The 17,325-nt window shown below is 39.7% G+C and overlaps 1 protein-coding gene across 5 annotated transcripts in view; it reads right to left on the reverse strand.

Annotated features, from left to right (window-relative positions):
* Nucleotides 1–17,325, reverse strand: part of LOC131192188 (guanine nucleotide-binding protein subunit alpha-14-like) — a 43,672-nt gene that overhangs the window by 13,808 nt on the left and 12,539 nt on the right. For 3 of the 5 annotated variants that reach the window (XM_058171117.1, XM_058171118.1, XM_058171114.1), the window contains exon 2: nt 11,651–11,835. In XM_058171117.1, the coding sequence (XP_058027100.1) occupies nt 11,651–11,797 (147 nt within the window). In that variant the 5' untranslated portion in view covers nt 11,798–11,835. Of the gene's footprint in view, nt 1–11,650; nt 11,836–13,585; nt 13,621–17,325 lie in introns of all 5 variants that reach the window. The other 2 variants (XM_058171116.1, XM_058171115.1) reach the window with 2 other exon arrangements.

Here is a 17,325-nt window from a genome sequence, read left to right on the forward strand (position 1 = left end):
AATAAAGCGGACAAGATAACGTGCAACATTATAAGGGAAAATAAGGTAGAAAAAAGGAAAATATAGACCACCACCTTCAGCAAATAGATCAGCTTAGATGTCAAAATGCTTCCAGTATTAACAAAACAGTTCCTTGTCAGCAGCAAACGTAAGGACGGAACTAACCTGCCTGAACTTCCTTGCTAAAAAGCTCTCTTCAGTTGCCACCTAATTTGTCCCTCACAGAGAGAAAGGGTTCTGAAAACTCTGAGAAAGGGATATGAGAAGAGTAGCTGAAAAATCTGTCATTTTAAAGCCTATGAAGTGTGTCCAGGAAAGAACTGGGTACCAAGGCAGCAAATTAGACTTACATGTAACCTCAGGGAATAATCTGTTTGTGGCATTCAAGGTAACTAGAAATGTGAAACTCTTTTCAAAGGAACAGTGTGAACAAGTTATAATTGCTAGGGCAGTGCATGCTTCAAAAACTATTCCGAAAAAGTGCATTGGGCATCCTGAAAGTCCAGTGCAGCTTTGTACAAGCCTGAAAAATAAATGCAACTACCTTAAGGAATAAAAGTTATAAAAGTTTTATAAACTTAATAAAGCTTATATATCAGCAACATCTCTTTTTCCCCCACATTCAAGTAGACACCTTGAAAAAGAAATCAGACTGCTTTAATGAAGAGCAAAATGCTACTGTCTGCCTGACCTAATTATTTCTTCTAACCCAGCTACTTCTAAGATACTTAAATTAGGAATATCTTACCTTTCCTGAGTTACAGTTCCATGTATGCAGTTTCACCTATACCAGCCACTTATCAACTGGCTTGAATTAGGTTCAAAAAGAATTTAAAATTATTTTATTTCAGTCAGTCTCCTTTTTATTATGTTATAAATGTTAGCACTTTGTATTGTTTCCAAAATGAAGTAGCCATCATAGATGATGCCATGGGCTTTGCTCTATATTCACCCTACTGACTGACTTTAATATTCAACCCCTTCTCTATTCTCCCCTCATCTTCCCATACCCAGAACATTGCTGATGCCATGTTCTCTCATGTTCTGCAATACAGGTAGTCGTGGTGGCCATGGTGGCACAGTGGTTAGAATGCAGTACTGCAGGCTACTTCTGCTGACTGCCAGCTGCCAACAGTTTGGCAATTTGAGTCTCACTGGCTCAAGGTTGACTCCGCTTTCCATCCTTCTGAAGTCGGTAAAATGTGGGCCCAGATTGTTGGAGGCAATATGCTGAGTCTGTAAACTGCTTAGAGAGGGTTGTAAAGCACTGTGAAGTGGTATATAAAACTAAGTGCTATTGCTAGTCCTTGACTTATGAGCACAAATGAGCCAAAAATCTCTGTTACTAAACAAGACATTTGTTAAGTGAATTTTGTACCATCTTACAATCTTTCTTGCCACAATTGTTAAGTGACCCACTGAAGTTGTTAAGTTAGTAATATGGTTTGTAAGTGAATCTGGCTTCCCCATTGACTTTGCTTTTCAGAAAATCACAAAAGAGATCATATGAGCCGTCGGGACACTGCAACTGTCATAAATACATGCCAGTTGCCAAGCATCCAAATTTTGATCACATGACCATGGGGATCCCAGAGTGTTGCAATAAAGCTGGGAGATTGAAGAAAGCCCTACAATTTGTGATGGAGGTTTGCCAGAAAAAGCAAGGAAATTATGGTACTTGGCTTCTAAGAATCTAATGTCCAGAGTATGTAAACAGCAGAACAGAGGAAACAGGACGGGAAGGTAAATGGCGGGGGGAGCGGGACAGATAAGGTAATTAAATCACAAAATGAAAGAAGCAACTTCTTTGGAAGCAAAAATGAGGCCTGAAAAGGAATTTGAAATGAGTCTTAGGATAGGAGAGGGAAGGCACCTATGTCTATGGATAAACATATAAGGAATTATTATTGTACTGTTACAAGTGTGTTGGCTGGAGATATGAATATGCGTGTACTTTTGCATGCAGACAATGTTGTTTTCATGTCCAGAATGTCTTGCAGCAATTTGTAAAACAATGGTAAGTGCAATTCAATGAGGGGGACAGATCTGAAAAATAATATGCAGAGGACCAAGGTAATTGTAATTTACTTGGAAAATGGGGTGGGATGCAATTGATAAAATCCTCAAAAAATGAGAGCCCCCATGAGGTTTGAAGAACAGAAGGCAACAGATGAACTGGAAATGTATCAGGTGGAAATTAGAAAGGGAAGAGTCTGCTTGTGTGTCTATCCAGCATGCATGTATGGTATACATTTTCCCATGAGCAAACCTGAGAAAACAAACATCTGTAACCCTTCCAATTTTTGATGGGATAATTCCAAAGTCAGTGCTTTAGAGCTATATTTTGCTTGTTCAAAATATCTGTATTTTTTTCCCCACAGGAAATAATTCCATGTGCAATAATAATTCCACAATGGAGAATAATTAAGCCAAATTAGTGAGCTCCGGTAGGAAAAACTAGGCTATAATGACTGCCAAGTTCTCAACATCCTGCATGGATCTCATCACAGGGTCTTTGATGTAGGGGAAAAGTGGAGGATGGAATGGAATGTATGCCATTTTGAACTCCTGTACAAAGCACCAAAGAAAAATTCAAGAAAACTGAATGAATTGTAAAGTAAGATGGTTTTGGTTATCCTACAGTGGGCAGACTTGTACCATCTTCAAATTAAAGTGATTCCTGTTCTCACTGACTCCTCTTTTCCGCTTCCTCCTCCATCACTTCCTCCCTGCACTGCTACCTATCAGCTATTATAACAGATTATAATTTATTAGTTGTTCCGGTAAGAGATAGGACATGAAGCTACATAGATAAAATAAGAATGGAACATGTCCAGAGTTGTATCTTTCACCTTAAATAGATAACAATCCTTCCTCTTTGATCCTACCTCATCATCTAGGTTTATGAAACCAATTCATGTCCTCTCTGGGGGAAAGAATATTCAGTAGCTGTATCAAATCAGGAAATGAAACCCTTTCTACCTTATTTGGATGATCCTAAGACCGCACATGAAGGGACATGGTGGCTCAGGGGCTAGGACATTGAGCTTGTCGATCGAAAGGTCGGCAGCTCAGCGGTTCGAATCCCTAGTGCTGCCGTGTAACGGAGTGAGCTCCCATTACTTGTCCCAGCTTCTGCCAACCTAGCAGTTTCGAAAGCACGTAAAAATGCAAGTAGAAAAAATAGGGACCACCTTTGGTGGGAAGGTAACAGCGTTCCGTGTGCCTTTGGCGTTGAGTCATGCCGGCCACATGACCACGGAGATGTCTTTGGACAGCGCTGGCTCTTCGGCTATGAAACGGAGATGAGCACCGCCCCCTAGAGTTGGCAACGACTAGCACATATGTGCGAGGGGAACCTTTACCTTTACCTTAAGACTGCACATAAAACTTAAGTAAGACAACAAAAAATCTATTGCGCATTACTGTAAAGTCTTAGTGGTTTTTGTTTAGCAGGAGAGACCCATTTACCTACCCACCATAGTGCTCAGATAGCATGTCTCATTCTGGAACCCATGCCCCATACATTTTATTAGGACTGTATAGATTAAATATACTAAAATTCTGTGACCCACTCCTGTGCTTCCTTTACAATCGCAATTTATAAGACATCATTAACTGACTTACATAGCACAAATTCTGTGATGGCCAGTCACTGATTTTTACAGAAGTTTAAAGAACTGACTCTCAATCACCCCAAAATTTAGCATATTTCCCTTGCCTAATTAGCAAAGGAATTTATGGTAATTTCCAGTTGAATATTTAATCCTAAATCACATAATCAAGATCACCTGCTTAATCTAACATGCCACTGTGGCTTTAACCAAGGCCAGAAGAAATAATGCAACACAGAATTATGTTAAGGGCAGACCAAATGAATTTTAAAAACAGCTATTCTGGGGGAGCAATTCAAATCAGAAAAAGTGGTTATGAAGAAATTTAACATTCCTTTCTTCTCTAGAGTGATGGTTTAAAATTGGGACATTCTTTCCTTTTAGCTTTAATAAACAATCTCAGGGAATCCCTTAAAAATGCTTATTATTCTAATTTTATCTGGGTAATGTGGAGAAAATGATGAAATACTGTAGGTGGTTTCTATTATTTAATTAATTTCACACCGCACCACCTAACATGGGATTAATAATACCAGCCTAATATATAAAGAAAAGGGACGCGGTGACTCAGTGGCTAAGACGCTGAGCTTGTTGATTGAAAGATCAGCAGTTCAGCAGTTCGAATCCTTAGTGCCACATAACGGAGTGAGCTCCCGTTACTTGTCCCAGCTCCTGTCAACCTAGCAGTTCAAAAGCATGTAAAAATGCAAGTAGAAAAATAGGGACCACCTTTGGTGGGAAGGTAACAGTGTTCCGTGCGCCTATGGTGTTTAGTCATGCCGGCCACATGACCATGGAGATGTCTTCAGACAGCGCTGGCTCTTCGGCTATGAAACGGAGATGAGCACCGCCCCCTAGAGTTGGCAACGACTAGCACATATGTGCGAGGGGAACCTTTACCTTTACCTTAAGACTGCACATAAAACTTAAGTAAGACAACAAAAAATCTATTGCGCATTACTGTAAAGTCTTAGTGGTTTTTGTTTAGCAGGAGAGACCCATTTACCTACCCACCATAGTGCTCAGATAGCATGTCTCATTCTGGAACCCATGCCCCATACATTTTATTAGGACTATATAGTTTAAATATACTAAAATTCTGTGACCCACTCCTGTGCTTCCTTTACAATCGCAATTTATAAGACATCATTAACTGACTTACATAGCACAAATTCTGTGACGGCCAGTCACTGATTTTTACAGAAGTTTAAAGAACTGACTCTCAATCACCCCAAAATTTAGCATATTTCCCTTGCCTAATTAGCAAAGGAATTTATGGTAATTTCCAGTTGAATATTTAATCCTAAATCACATAATCAAGATCACCTGCTTAATCTAACATGCCACTGTGGCTTTAACCAAGGCCAGAAGAAATAATGCAACACAGAATTATGTTAACAGCAGACCAAATGAATTTTAAAAACAGCTATTCTGGGGGAGCAATTCAAATCAGAAAAAGTGGTTATGAAGAAATTTAACATTCCTTTCTTCTCTAGAGTGATGGTTTAAAATTGGGACATTCTTTCCTTTTAGCTTTAATAAACAATCTCAGGGAATCCCTTAAAAATGCTTATTATTCTAATTTTATCTGGGTAATGTGGAGAAAATGATGAAATACTGTAGGTGGTTTCTATTATTTAATTAATTTCACACCGCACCACCTAACATGGGATTAATAATACCAGCCTAATATATAAAGAAAAGGGACGCGGTGACTCAGTGGCTAAGACGCTGAGCTTGTTGATTGAAAGATCAGCAGTTCAGCAGTTCGAATCCTTAGTGCCACATAACGGAGTGAGCTCCCGTTACTTGTCCCAGCTCCTGTCAACCTAGCAGTTCAAAAGCATGTAAAAATGCAAGTAGAAAAATAGGGACCACCTTTGGTGGGAAGGTAACAGTGTTCCGTGCGCCTTTGGTGTTTAGTCATGCCGGCCACATGACCATGGAGATGTCTTCAGACAGCGCTGGCTCTTCGGCTTTGAAATGGAGTTGAGCACTGTCCCCTAGGTTTGGGAACGACTAGCACATATGTGCGAGGGGAACCCTACCTTTAATATATAAAGCAGATGCCAAAGGGCCTGAATTTAAGTAAATAATTAGAACTAAAAAACCCCACCTAATGTGTGCCATGAATTTATATTATTAAAACTTCTATACCTAAACCCAGCATCTATAATATTTGAGGACAATAATATTGATCTATATTTCACAACAAAGAAGATAGGTTTAATAGAGAGAAAATTCCACATCTAATTTATGTTTAAATCAATACTTTCCAAGAGTTTATATAAGTTTAGGTCTTAATTGAATCTATCTTCCTTCCTTTTCTTTGAACACATTAGCTTCTTTCTTTGGATGGACATCTCTCTTGAGCGATTCAAACGGCAAACACACACACAAGTCGATTTCAATGTGATTTATAACTGCTTTTGGCCAGCAAATAAAACAGAAACGGAAAGAAAAGAAAGCCAAAATAGATAAACAGAAATAGCATATACAACAATCCATCTTAAATCATCCTGTGAACGCTTCGATGCTAAATAACAAAACTTTACAACAACATTGTAGGTTGTATAAATAAACCTTTATCAGCAACTAGAAAATAGACATAGAAATTGTCTGACTGCCTGGGATTGCTGCTAGATGGGGGGAAATAAGACTTTGGTGCAATGTTCTATAACTCCTGCAATATAAAGGTGTATGTTATTGATCACCACAAGACCACAAGCAATGAGCCAGGGGGAGACTCCCGTATGTATCTCATAATAGTGCTGAAGGAAGGGCATTACAGTGGGATCTGGTAAAAACCCAAAAATAGTTGGAATTGGCCAGAGGGCAAATTGTAGGGAGCCATGCCTCTTGGATTAAGAGTTTTTACTACCCTACAAAAACTGGGCAGTTGGTTCAAATTAAACTGTAACTCAGTTCAGAATAATTGTTGGGCGATCAAATTTCTAATCTGAGCTTGACCAAGGCTACATAAAAAGGTCTGAAAAAGATTACATAAAAGTAGTTTCTGCTTAAGAGACTTCTTTGAAGTGGAATAGAAATTATTGCTGAGAATACAGTAGCCCAACAATGCCTAGTGGTAAATGCTTTTTAATATTAGCTTTCACTATGTTTGAGAGAATCAACACTCTGAGACTACTATGCAGAAACTCAGTCTAAAGTAGAGAAAGTTGAAAAACAGGGACTTTAAAATGCCAAACAAATGTAAATATTGATTTCATCCATATTTTAATTCAAAAGAATAAATGCGCAAAGGCTTTTGCAAATCCTGACATCTCTTGAGTAATTCAACTTTGCATTCCAATAAATAGGAACATTAATGCAATTCAGGCTTTTTTTTAAGCCACTTGGCGGAACACCACTTAAAATTCTGTTTTTTGCAAATAAAGCCTGATTCCTTTGGCATCAGGACACAACTACATGGCCCAAAGATATTGAGGGGCAGAACGGCCTGCCCTTCTTCCCTAATGCGAAGTCTGGAGCTCTGAGACTTTTAAAAGGTTTAAGTGTATGATTGGTGACAGGGAGTGGGGGGGGAGGAGGTGGGGAGAAGGCCTGGGCCCTGTTGGTATGGAAAACCAGTTCAAGGCCTACAGGGACTCGGGCAGGGGGACACAAATATCCAAGACCTGAAGGGACCTGGCAGGGCAGGATGGGGGGGGGGAAATAGGAGGGATAGGTGGGTGTCCCTGCAGTTTAAGTATGTGATTGGTGACATTCGTAACAGCAAATGTCCATGGGTTATTGTAATGGCCATAACTTCAAAACTGGGGGTGGGGGGGTCTATCATAATCTCGCTTGCTAAGTGACTGATCATAAGTCAAACATTACCTATATAGATAAGGTATTTTTGGAAAGCAAACTAATAACAGCAAGGAAATTGAACTTCTCCTTCAATCCCATGCCATTTCTGACGACATTTTCCTCTCTAGACTGGACTATTCTAGACTCTTCCTTAAATGCAATGATAGCAGCCTAGAAAACAAAGTTATGAGAATCACTGGAGGATTTGGCCACAGGCAGGGATTCGATTATGTCTGGGTTGCAGAACTGGAAGTAGCACTACAGACAACCGAACAAGCCAATTCCCTCTGCAGTTCAGGAATAGAAATTAAATGGCTGTCCTGCTTCTCCTTAAAGCCCAAAAGCCCAAAATTATTTCTACTATGCATTAACTCTTACCATAATGATTTATTTCTAAGACTGAAGAAGACTTTGCCTGCTGCTAACTGAAAGGTATTATTCCACATCCTGCATTTTGAGGCAACAGAAAATAGTTCTTTTTTTTTTTCTGTGTGACATTCAATCCACAGGAAACTAATATAAAACAAAAACAATGCAATTAAAACCCAATTAAAAATGCAAACATAGTAAAAGGAGTGAACAAAAGCTATCATCTCTCCTAACCAGATTCTATTTTTATTGAAAAGCCAAATTATGAAGCCATCACACTTTTATTGTTTGTCTCATTTAGTTGGCAGGGCTGCTTGTTTTTCACTGCACCCACCTAATTTTACCCAGAAGCTCCTCGACACTTCTTGTGGCAATGGATTTTGTTTTTCAGCCCATGTGTTGCAGATGACTGATGCTGAGTTGTGGTGACCCCAACTTGGGACTGGTACAAGGTCATCCAACTGACTTCCACGTTTAAGTGATGACTTGAACCAGGCTCTCCCAGCTTCTAGCCCAATACCTTAACCATTCAACCAATCTGAGTCTCATATGAGACTTGTATTCTCCATACCCTGAAAAGCTGCCAGGTGATGTAAGAACACTGCTTCTTACAATGACCAATCAGACCAGTGGTGGGTTGCCCCTGGTTCGGACCCGTTCTATAGAACCGGTAGTAAAATCGGCGGGAGGCTTCACCCACTGACCCAAACGTCATCAAAAGTGATCTGCACATACGCAGAAGCTTCTGTGCATGTGCAGAAGAGTGCGTGCACACGCGAGCAGAGCGTGCGTGCATGGGCACAATGCAAGCCGGTAGTAAAGGTAAGTAGAACCCACCCCTGAATCAGACACTTCTGAAGTGCAACAAGTGAGAGATGACAGACTCCTGTGATTATTCATCTTCAATGGGTATATTTGGAGGCGTACTGCACCCAACTCAGAGATAACACTGAAACTTCATGTCTAATCAACTTCTCTGTAAAGCCGTGCAAAAATGTCTTACAGCTATAAATTCCAGGGTTGATTATGCATTCTGTGAAGAAGTGCTTTATTCTGTCTCATCCAAATCTCCTTCTAACAACTTCCTTATGTGATTCTTGAATCTAGTCTTTCAAGAGAGACTGACAGAAAAGAACTTCTCCTTATCTTCCTCCAAACCATTGTCAGGTGTGAGAGAACATGTCCACATTGGAAGGTCCAATTAAACTGATTTATTTTTACTCATGCCTATGCACAGGAATCTTCTCAAATAAGGCCAGCAGCTGGTAGGAGTTAGATAAGGGTCAATGGAATTCAAAGGGGGCGGGATTGGACTTAGCTCACTTATAGCTACACAGAGATTGTAGGTTGATCCCTCTTTTAACTCCACCCCCAGGTTCTCTCACCCTTCCCCTACTGCTATCCATGATTGTACACATCTTGATAATATTCCCTCTCAGTTGCCCTTTTCTAGGCTGAGAAGTACCAGATATTCTTTCTCGTAAGGTAGATATTTGATTGCTCTCTTCTGCACCTTTTCCAGCTCTATTTCAAATGCATCAGCCAGAATTGTACAAACTATTCCAGATGACATAACACAGGGCATTTTCCTGTTGGCATTTTATTTCCAATCTCTTTTCTAATTATCCCAAGCATGAAATTTGCCTTTTTGACACCTTGTGAAAAACAATTTCCCTCCAACTCTATTATTACACAAGATTATACTAGCTATCTATAGGAATAGACGGGTAAGAGCTGAAAAAATTTAAAATTAAATAGAAGAAAAGAAATATTTATTTATACCCTTTATTTATAAAGGATATAAATAAATAAATAAAATAAATCAATTTAACTTTATAACTTGCAATCTATGCCTAATTAATTTTGCCTAACAGCACTTTACATTACTAAGTCATAGGTCTCTTTGTTTTAGTCAGGTATATATATTTACATTATACTATCTTGCAGAGTGAGCCATAAAAGGATGGGAAGGAATGATCAAATAGGCTAGATTCTCTAGCTAGATTCTGTAGAGATACATATATCCAACAACGGAATATGTGAGTATCAAATTGGTGACAAGTGTTTATGGCCACATCGACTTTCTTCAGAACCATCTGTACCCAACCTGGCACTTCCAAGTCTCCCAATGGTGCATCCATGGCTCCTGTAATCAGATAAATTCACCTTGCTAATGTCAAGGTATCTGAATTTCTTTTCCAGGAAATTTTCCCGTTGCTACCCGACCAAGTGGTTGCCAAGTAGTTTAACAACATAGTCCAAGGAAGTGGAATTAAAGATTGGTCAACATTTGATGAAACCTACCTGATAATGAAAGATCCAAAAAAGGGCAGCACCAACTAACTAATTACTTGCTTATTAACAACTTTCAAATTGCTAACTGGTGTGATGGCTGATGCAGTCCTGCAACATCTAGTTGAAAACAAGCTTTGTGCTCCACCTGCGCACAAAGGAAACTACTCAAACAGCAGAGGGACAAAAGATCAATAGAGTAAAACTGAAGGAATCAAGATACCCTATGGAAATAACATCAAGTGTCTGGATGAAGACGATGGTTACAAATACCTGGATATCCTTCAGGCTGACAACAACAAGCATACTGAAGCCAAGAAGAAGGCTAAAATGAACTATCGGCAGGAAGGAAATCTTAAAGTCCAAACACAGTGGCAGAAATAATATCAAGGCAATTAAAACCCTGGCAATTCCAGTCATTAGATATACAGCTGGAGTAGTGGATTAAGCTCAAGCTAAATTAAAAAGGTCTGGCTAGAAAGGCCAGAAACATGATGACTATAAATCATACCCTTCATCCATACAATGACAATATCATTTCCTACTTACCAAGGAAAACAAATGGGCATGGAATGTTTTAAGCACACTAGAGAGTTGAAGAATAAAAAAGGACATTGGAAGAATATCTGAAGGACAGTGGTGAAGATGCAACGAAGCTAATATACCATGAAGGGTTACTGAGTATTGGAGAGACCAAAAGCCTTGCATGGTATATAAAAACTACCAAGCAAAACAGATAATAATAAAACCTGGCAACAACTAAAAGCAGGAAAGTTGAAGAAAGAGACAGAGAGACTAATTGTGGCTGCACAAGACCAAACCTTCATAACAAATACATACAACATCAAAATTGAGAAGACAACAACAGACAGGAAATGCCGCCTCTGCAAAGAAGCTGAAGAAACGGTGGACCACCTGTTAGGTCCGGACATGAACAGAAAGGCAGGACGATCATGGTGAAGTAAAACAACTGTTTATTTCAGGCAACAGGAACAACAAAAATAACTATGAACTAAGACTGTCCGAGGCTACAGCTCCTTTTACCAGGAGCTGTCCAGCCTGTCAGCTACTGGCACTTGTTCATTTTCCCACTGGGGAAAATGAACCAATGAGTGAAGGCTGATGTAAGACTCACTCCTACTTGCATCTTCAACACCACCTAGTTAGCTGTTGCAAGAAAATTGCACAGACTGATTATAAACAACAGTATGGCAAAGAATGATGCATTGGAATATCTACTTCCAATGTCTACTACTACTAGAATGTCTTCTAATGATGGTCCAGATTTTTGCAATCCAGATCTGGTGACCTTAATGCAGCCTCCTTTGCATATGTACATATAACATATCACACTGTGAAATAATACATGTTTTAGCATAAGGTTGAAATTCTTGGTTAGAATCCATAGAATCACTACATATTTCCAGCTATTACATACCTACACATTAAATGATCATGCCCTACCCAGATTGACTGAATGGATTTATACCAGAGCATTTTTACTTAATCCAATTTATACAATAAATAGCAGAAGTGATTTCAATGTATGGGCAGTAATATACCTTGCTTTGTTCAGATGAGTATGGTATTTGTAAAGCATCCATAGCGCTCACCATAGCTTGCATAGCAGAATATATGTTATGATAAACCAGTTTTGTGTAACTTTTCCGCTCTTCTTCTGAAAAGCCTGATCCATGAATTATCTTCATCTGCTTGATAAATGTACTTTTCCCACTCTCTCCTGTACCTGCAAGAAAGGAAAAAAATAATTAAGCAACATGGAGAAAGTGGCAAATTTTTAAAGGGAAGGGAGATTTTATTCCTTCATGCCAATATCAACTGACACACACATAGGCCTATCCAAAAAGTAGCAAATATAGTATCTGTAAATAAGGAGATGGCCCATTGGTGAAATTCAAATTGTTTTACTACCGGTTCTGTGGGCGTGGCTTGGTGGGCATGATGTGGCTTGGTGGGCATGGCAGGGGAAAGATACTACAGAATCTCCATTCCTTCCCCACTCCTGGGGAAAGGACATTGCAAAATCTCCATTCCCACCCCACTCGGAGGCCAGCCAGAGGTGGTATTTGCCGGTTCTCCAAACTATTCAAAATTTCCACTACTGGTTCTCCAGAACCTGTCAGAACCCGCTGGATTTCATCCCTGAGATGCCCTGAAGCACAGCCACAAAATTTTAATTTTTATATAAACAGTAACATGGTAAAGGTTCCCCTCGCACATACATGCTAGTCGTTGCCGACTCTAGGGGGCGGTGCTCATCTCCGTTTCAAAGCCGAAGAGCCAGCACTGTCCGAAGACGTCTCCGTGGTCATGTGGCCGGCATGACTAGACACCAAAGGCGCACGGAACGCTGTTACCTTCCCACCAAAGATGGTCCCTATTTTTTCTACTTGCATTTTTACGTGCTTTCGAAACTGCTAGGTTGGCAGAAGCTGGGACAAGTAACAGGAGCTCACCCTGTTACACAGCAGCACCAGGGATTCGAACCGCTGAGCTGCCGACCTTTTGATCAACAAGCTCAACGTCCTAGCCCCTGAGCCACCGTGTCCCTATCAAAAACAAAAAACAGTAACATACATATGGTTAAATGCTTTTAAGTCACTATAAACAAAGTCAGAGGCAGGGATTGAAAATATTACATTAACCCACAGGAATCTGAAAGAATAAGTCTGTTATTGAAAATCTTTCTAATACACCAACATACCTATACTTTGGAAAGAAAATTCTTTAAAAAGTCACAACATCCCCACTTCAGGTAAATTTACAACTGATATATTTAGCATAAAAAATGTTTTCTTAAAGTGTTACTAAATAATCTACTTAGATATTGTACATTATATCTTTAAAAGGTTAGAAGCTATAAGAATGGTGGTTTGACTGCTTTAGGAAACAGCAAGAGCATGCTACATTTTTGTTAAAAAAACCAAACCTAAATATTTTTCCCATGCCACCACTAGAGGTCTCTCAACACCACAAATGAAAATATTGAGGTATTGAAATGCTTCAGATGATCTAAAAATGCCTGTTTCTCCATTATGCTTTGCAAACTACTAAGGAGATTTTAAAATTGAATAATGAAGCTAATTATTTCTAGCAAACTCTCTCTGCATATTCTGGTTATTTTTACGTATAGTGTATATGTTTTAAAAGTTTAAATTATTATTTATCTTTCGCTTCCCATCTTTCATTTCACCAATATTATGGCTTCTCTTCATTTTCTCTTTTTTAACACTCCTTAATAGCTTCTCAACAGGTTTTTTTTAAAAAAAACAACCATAGTAATTGGGCTTGCAGATAGCTTCTGTGTTTGAATTCACTAAACAATATGTTTCACTGGTAAAATGCACTGGTTGTGTTGATATAAGCAGCTCAATTCATTAACTTGTAAAAATCTAATTTGTTAATTTGTGTTAACAAGATGGTCATAGGTTTAGGCACTACTGTAGCAGTTTAAACTATCACTAGACAACTCTTACCTAGTTGGGTCATCATTCCAGAGATATTTCCTTACCTAAACAGAAAAACAGAATGACTATTACTGGGCAAAAAACAAGTGGGAGCCAGAACAACTTCCAACGTCCTGCTGGCTTCCCCATTGAGTTTTCTTGTGGGAAGTTGGCAGAGAGCATCAAAAATCTCCTCTCTCTCTCTCTCCCTGTCCCTTCGTACCTCCCTTTCTTCCTCTCTCTCTCTCTTCCTTTTTTTCCTTTCCTTCCTTCTTTCCTTCCTATAAAAATAAATAAATGAAAAGTTTTAAAAATTAAAACAGCAATGAGCACAGATTTAGAGAGGCACAGATTTTCTTGAAGGAAAACACAGCTGAGTACTGGCAGGCCATCGCTGTTAAGCCTCAAATGCATAAGTAAAACTAGGTCTAGTACTGAAAAGGAAACAGTGCTGGTGCAGTCTGGCTGCCAAGTGAAAGCCATTCTGAAGGCAGAATGTGTTTCTCTGCATCCCACCTAACACACTTCTGCAATCAGTCGACCAAACTATCTATATGGAAACTAAAGCATTAGATAAAGCTAAGCAACCATGCTTTTTGACAGCCAGTTTGACAAAATTGGCTGACAAATGGCTGCCAAACTGTACTCAACGAGTAGTCCTTAATGGTACTATATCTACATGGAGGGAAGTAAGTAATGGGGTATTACAAGGTTCCATCTTAGGCTCAGTACTCTTCAATATCTTTATAAATGACTTAGATGAGGGAATAGAAAGGGAATTTATCAAATTTGCAGACGGAACTAAGCTGGCAGGAATAGCCAACACCCTAGAAGACAAGCTTAAGACAAAAAAGATCTTGACAGACTTGAACAATGGGCCCTATCCAACAACATGAAATTTAATGTGGAGAAAAGAAAGGTTTTACCCCTAGGCAGGAAAAACCAAAGATCTGCCTAACAGATTAGGCAAAACCTGGCTCAAAAAAACAGTAACTGTGAGAAGAATTTTGGAGTCCTAGTGAACAATCATTTAAACATGAGTCAGCAGTGTGCAGCAGCAGCCAAAAAGCTAATACAATCCTTGCTTGTGTAAACAGAGGCATAGAATCAAAATCACATGAACTATTAGTACCACTTTATAAATGCTTAGTAAGGTCACACCTAGAATACTGCATCCAGTTTTGGTCACCATGTTACAAAAAATATGTTTAAGACTTGGGAAACAGTGCAAAGAAGAGCAACTAAGTTGAACTAAGTTAAGGCCTGGAGACAGAAACACATGAAGAACGGTTGGTGGAGTTGGGTATGACCCATCTAGAGAAAAGAAGGACTAGAGGTGACATGATAGCAGTATTCCAGTATTAGATGGGCTGCCATAAAGAAGGTGGGATCAACTTATTTTCCAGAACCAGAAGGCAAGATAAGAAACAATAGATGGGAACTAATCAAGCAGAGAAGCAACCTGGAATAAAGGAGAAACTTCCCAACAGTAAGGACAATTAACTAGTGAAACAGCTTGTCTTCTTCAGAAGTTGTAGGTTCTTGATCACTGGAGATTTAAAAGAAAAAACTGGACAGCTACCTGCTGGATATGGTATAGGGCCATGATGGCAAACCTATGGCACACGTAGCCATATCAGTGGGCACGTGAGCTCAGCTCCGGAACAAATGTACACACCGGCCAGCTTATTTTCAGGCCTTCTGGGCCCACCAGAAGTAGGGAAACAGGCTGTTTTTTGCCTCCGGAGGGCCTCGGGGTGGTGGTGGGGAAGGCCCGATTTTCTCTTTTACCTGGCTCAAGGGTCTCTCTAGGAGTCTGGGGAGGGCAAAAATGGCCTTCCCCACCACCCCAGAGGTCCTCCAGAGGCCAAAAACGGCCCGTTTGCCAATTTCTGATGGGACCGGAAGTTGGCAAACGGTCTGTTTTTGGCTTCCAGAGGACCTCCGGGGGGGAAGGAGGAGGAAAGGTCATTTTCATTCCCCCCCCCCCAGACTCCTAGAAAGGCTCTGGAGCCAGGTGAGAGAAAAACGGGCCTACCGGGCCTTTCATGTACCAGGAGCAGGAGGAGTGGGGAAGGTCATGCGCGCATGTGCAGGGGCGGGGCACAATTATGGATGTGGGCACGTGCACGTGCAACCCCCCGCCCCTCTCCTGGCACGCAATGGCAAAAAGGTTAGCCATCACTGACATGATATGGGTCATATCAGACCTCACTGATATGACCTAACCTATGTTTGAGCAGGGGGTTGGACTAGAAAACCTCCAAGGTCCCTTCCTGCTCTATTCTGACTGATTGATTTTTTTTATCAATATTCTGAAGTGAAACTTATGCAGTTGCAAGTTTAGCATTTTGCTGAGACAAAAACACATTGTGTGCTCTCTGGTGGTTATGTTCTCATTTGGGCCTTATAATTCAGCTGAAGTGTTTTTCATAAAACTGATTTTAAGATATTTGTCATAACAGGAAATACACTGGAATCCCATCAAACCTTGTGTGCTTAAATAACACTGCCATCCCAATACAGGCACAAATCTGCAACAACTGGCAGTTCGATGAGGCAGTATTTACTTTAGATGTCTAAAAGTTAAGCCCACAATTTCAATATCTAGAGACTGTTGTGGCTTTCCTGAAAGAAATTCATTTACAGCAATCAGTTCTTGCTGCCGCTTCTCAATGTATTATTACCCCCAATTGTTCTCCTTTTCCATTTTCCAATGAAGCACAAGAGCTAACAAAGAATCTTTACTTTCCCCACTATAATAAGAATAATTTATAACCTGCTGGTGTTTTTGTAACCAGTGGCTGATCCATACAGATTCTGAAGTTATTCCACATTCTTCTAAAATCAAGAGCAAGATTCATTGCCTCAAGCAAACATACAAGCCCTTTCTTTCTCAATTCTTATGGATTCATCATCTGATGATATAATGAAGCTATCGTGGCACATCTCCACACAGCATTTTCTAATGAGCAGAGCAATTTTGGACATAGCCTCAAGCATCTACCTATGGGAAAATTAAGTCTAGCTGTGATCAAAGGCTGATTTTTTTTAATAGAGTGGTGTCCAGAAGATAAACACTTACATTCAACCTCAAGTCAAAAGACCATTTAACAAATAAGTACTGTAATAAACTGTCAAGATAAACTTTCCACAATCTGGTATTCTACAGATGCACTGACTATAATTCCCATCACTATCTCCAGCTTGACTGATTTATAGTCAAACATATGAAAGTGGTAGCGGGAATATCAGATTATGAAGGTTTGGTCTAGACATGACCCAACTCCCATAAAAATGTGAAGAAGCCAGACTCCTGTAGTTATCAAAACCCTATCAATTTTAGACCGCAGAGACTTTACAAGCACAAAAGCTACTTTTCATATCCGAACTACAGCAGTTTGGGGGGGGGGGGTTGTAACTGAAACTGCTATGCTGACAGCAGTCTTCTTCCTCTGACGTGTAATTTTTTAGTTCTCCGGTATTATCTGGCTCACTGAAATTTAATACCCGCATACATAGTTAAACTTATAAAGCTATGGCAGAGGACAGACTGTAAAAGCCCCTGCAGCTTTCCAGAAGTTCCAGGGAGCAAGGCAGCAACACCAGGTATTAATGGATGCAGAGTGTTACAATTAAAGAAGACTTAATTAAGAAGGTTTAATTCAACTTAATTATTTAAGAAGATTACTGGTAAGTAAACAACGTAAAAAGTAAATGGAACAAAAGAGGATGCTGTTATGTATTAACAGTTGTACCTTTAAATATTT

The sequence above is a fragment of the Ahaetulla prasina genome, chromosome 2, assembly GCF_028640845.1.
Source record: "Ahaetulla prasina isolate Xishuangbanna chromosome 2, ASM2864084v1, whole genome shotgun sequence".
NCBI classification, from domain to species: Eukaryota; Metazoa; Chordata; class Lepidosauria; order Squamata; family Colubridae; genus Ahaetulla; species Ahaetulla prasina.